Source organism: Drosophila elegans, unplaced genomic scaffold (genome assembly GCF_018152505.1).
Source record: "Drosophila elegans isolate 14027-0461.03 unplaced genomic scaffold, ASM1815250v1 contig_149, whole genome shotgun sequence".
Lineage (NCBI taxonomy): Eukaryota > Metazoa > Arthropoda > Insecta > Diptera > Drosophilidae > Drosophila > Drosophila elegans.
In genome coordinates this window covers 24,075,668-24,079,242 of record NW_024545513.1, presented here as the reverse complement: position 1 = coordinate 24,079,242, position 3,575 = coordinate 24,075,668, and the positions used below count along the sequence as shown (strand labels likewise).

Here is a 3,575-nt window from a genome sequence, read left to right as displayed (position 1 = left end):
AGTTGCAGACAAATTGTAGAGCTGGAACAAAAATCGATGACTATCCGATACTATCGATGCTAGCAGGCACCGATTTTGTTCCTGCAACCATCGATAAATCTCACTTGAAAGGTATCGAAACAGTAGAAAAAGCACCAATGAATTAAAACTTTGTTTGTCAAATAATTTAAAAGTCTGCAAAGAGAAAAATTAATACTTTTATAGAATTGAAAATATTTAAAACATTTTTGGACTATCCAATTGTCAAAGAAAAATTAAAATTTGATATTCGGGAGTAGCTGGAAACATGACACTAAATAATCTCAGAAAAGACTTTATGGAAACAGCTCGAAATTTAAAAGTCGGATTTTACTGGCAACGATATTAAAAAATTTATAAAACAAAAAATATATATGTAGTTCAAAGGACTTTTGTTGTAATTTGTACAATATTAAATTCACAATAAACCGTCCAGTTATTTCAAAAACGGTCAGCGGTATGTTATTGACATGCTATCGAACCAGTCGTTCATCGGATCTTAGAACCAGTTCGCTGTCGCCGAACAGATGGCACGTCACTAGTTTGAAGTTTGTTTTTATTGCAAGCGCCGAAATCCCCAGCCGATTTGCAAAATCATGGTATGAAACGCACCTCATGGCCAAGACTCAGTGCCGTTGACTAATCCTTCGTCTTTCCGCCCATTCCACAGAGTGCCCTGTTCAACTTCCAGAGCCTGCTCTCGGTCATCCTGCTGCTGATCTGCACCTGTGCCTACCTGCGCTCCCTCTTCCCCAGCATCATCGACCGCAACAAAACCGGGTGAGTAGTTCTCCATCCGAATCCCCCATCCTGTTTGCCCACTCAAACCTCCAATCTCTGACCGCAGGTTCCTGGGCACTTTCTGGAAGCTGGCGAGGATAGGGGAGCGCAAGTCGCCCTGGGTGGGAGCCGCCTGCCTGATCATGGCCTTCACCGTCCTCTTTTGGAGCTGAGTGTCCACTGCGTGCTGCACTATTTATTTATAATTAAATCATCCTGATTCCAGACTTTTGAAGTCTTGTAAATACACACTGCGTTCTGCAGCACTGGCCAGGCATTTTCGGCTTTCCCAACACTGCCCAGTTGTCTGTGCTCTTTTTGTTGTGGCTATTAATAGTTATGTCTGGCGGAGATCGGGATCGAGAGCAGCTGCGTCTCTTTGTGGCCGCCAGCAGAAGGCGTCTGCATGACCTCCTGAAACGCCTGCACTGGAGCGAGGAGGGGGTGCTCGGGGCAAGTCACAACAGCCGAAGTTGGCAGGCGGAAGCTGGTCTAATAGTGTCCTTTGGGCTTCCGCAGGAACACCAGTCGCCAACCGATGAGGGACTCGCATCTGAGACTTTGGAGCAACTGCCCGCCTCCTGCTGCACCAATTCCGCTTTTAGCCTCCAGCTAGATAGCACGGATATCCAGCGCATTGTGGGAAAGGGCAGTCCAGTCCATCCCTCCTCCTTCGATGATCTGCAGGCAGGGCTCAATGCCAGCCAAAGACTCCTGATCTATGAGCACGTCCTGCAGCACACCGCCAAGCACCCAGAGTTCCAGGACAATGCCGCCTTTGCCGAGCTTGTGGGCGAAACTAGGAGGGAGCGGAAGAAGCAGCGTCGCCACCGCAAGAGCAAACCCACGCTCAACGAGGAGCTGCAGCAGTTGGTCGATCTGCAGATGCAGGCGCTGCAGAGACAAAGGCAACGCGAGCAGGATCACAGGGATAGGCATCGGGAGCACAAGGATCATAGGGAGCGGCACAAGGAGCACCATCAGAAGCATAAGGAGAGCCATCAGAAGCACAAGGAGCATAGGGAAAGGCACCAGCAGCTTAGGGAGCATCATCAGGAGCACATGGAGCGGCACAGGGAGCAACACCGCAGCCGGAAACGAAGCCGGAGCAGAAGTCGCAGCCCAGATAGGCACCGCCATGGACACAGACATCGGGAGCAGCAAGAGCACCGCAGGCAGCACTACGGGAAACATAAATACCACACTTCTGACCATTAGAGTAATTCCTAGTCCAGCCGACTGTTTATTTAGGTATTCAGATAATGAACAAAGCAAAAAAAAAAAATAGTTGAATTGTTGTCTATGATCCTGGCTAGCTCTCGAATGGAGCCTCCTACTTGGTGGAGACGCGCGTGCGCTTATTCCAGGCAAAGTTGATGCCGTAGTTCTTGACGCGCTCCTTTTTGGGCTTCTCGGCGCCGTCGACGTACCAGCGCCAGCCGTTGCGCTCGCAGTAGGTGATGGCCTCCTCCGGGGATCCGAACTGCACGTTCATGTTGGACAGTGGATCGCCGCTGTAGGCAGTAGTGGGTGGTGGTTGGTGGTTAGTGCTCTGTATGGATGATAACTCATTGTCTCATTGATAACTCACCTGGAGGCCCAGCCCATGAGCGGGTTCTCCCAGCGCTCGCGGTTGTCGAACTCGATCTGCCAGGTGTTAATGTTGTCCGTGCCGCTCTGCATGGCGTTCTTGGGCGGAATATGGATGCGTACGCGCCGCTCCTTCAGATGCTCCTCGGGCACGCCAGAAATGGGGCCCAGATTGACGGCCGTGGGCACGGTGATCTTGCCGCTCAGCTTGTTGCGCTGGTCCAGCTCCTCGGGCCTAGCCAGGGCCGTTTTGGGGTCCAGTGGACCGCTGTCCTGCGGGGCTGAGGATGCAGATGCCCAGCGGGCGGCGGCCAACTTATTGGCCTGATACCTGCCGCAAGCCGAAGGTCGGAGGAAATGTAGATGGATTAGCAAGTCGTTTTAGGGGAAACAGAAGCCACTTACAGCTGCAGGGAGGCGGTGCCTCTGCACATCACTTGGCGGAGGGCCGACATTTCGCTAAGCGGTCTGGAGTGATCACAATATCGGCTTCCAAATACGAATTACGTAAAATTTGGAACACAAGCGTTTGGCAGTTGAGAAAACAGCTGTTCGTCAGTGTGACCAGATGTGTGATTTGTTTTGATTTGGGAACGTCAACGTGTGGCCAGGTCATATTGGCTTGGGGTTGAGTCCGTGCTAAAGTTGACGTAGGTACAAAAAACGATCAGTTAGATTTTTAATTTACTTGGTTATGGTATACTTGATGAACATTAATTTGGTTTTAATTTGTACATTGATACGGAGCTTTAAAACAATTGAATTTACATTTTTTATAATTTTTGCCCGTTCCTTTAAAATGCATTTTTTTTTTAAATAAATAGGACACTTAAAAAAGTTTTAAGATTTTGTGCTCAATTACCAGTCGGCAAATCTCGGGTTTTCAAAAACAATCAATTTGCTTCTTTTTTTTGGCTTAGTAGACGGAGAGTACATTAATCCTAACCGGACATATTGGACACTAACAGTGTTACTTCTGGGAGAATCGTGTCCATTGCCCTTCGGTATTTTTGTAATGCTGATCTGTTTTCGAGCGATGAGATCAGATAAAGTATTCAAATCAAAAATCAATTTTCGACCTGATTTATTCGGACCTATTTTTTAGAATATGAGGGATCTATGACACATCTTATGCAGGGCTCTAATTGAAACGAAGCTCTCAAATAGTTGAATCTAAATGTATATCT

At 48.1% G+C, this 3,575-nt stretch overlaps 3 protein-coding genes across 3 annotated transcripts; 2 read left to right on the top strand and 1 right to left on the bottom strand.

Annotated features, from left to right (window-relative positions):
* The first annotated feature begins 488 nt into the window (after positions 1-488).
* On the top strand, positions 489-1,091 carry LOC108134928 (protein kish). Its single transcript, XM_017255448.1, has 3 exons — positions 489-617; positions 689-798; positions 866-1,091. The coding sequence occupies exons 1-3, from the start codon at positions 615-617 to the stop codon at positions 969-971; spliced, it is 219 nt and encodes a 72-aa protein (XP_017110937.1). The 5' UTR covers positions 489-614; the 3' UTR covers positions 972-1,091.
* On the top strand, positions 1,056-2,085 carry LOC108134926 (splicing factor U2af large subunit A). The gene is made up of 2 exons (XM_017255446.2): positions 1,056-1,251; positions 1,318-2,085. The coding sequence occupies exons 1-2, from the start codon at positions 1,138-1,140 to the stop codon at positions 2,014-2,016; spliced, it is 813 nt and encodes a 270-aa protein (XP_017110935.1). The 5' UTR covers positions 1,056-1,137; the 3' UTR covers positions 2,017-2,085.
* On the bottom strand, positions 2,013-2,965 carry LOC108134927 (NADH dehydrogenase [ubiquinone] iron-sulfur protein 4, mitochondrial). The gene is made up of 3 exons (XM_017255447.2): positions 2,794-2,965; positions 2,390-2,719; positions 2,013-2,312 (listed from the first exon to the last, which is right to left on the bottom strand). The coding sequence occupies exons 1-3, from the start codon at positions 2,841-2,843 to the stop codon at positions 2,132-2,134; spliced, it is 561 nt and encodes a 186-aa protein (XP_017110936.1). The 5' UTR covers positions 2,844-2,965; the 3' UTR covers positions 2,013-2,131.
* Between the last annotated feature and the right edge of the window lie 610 nt (positions 2,966-3,575).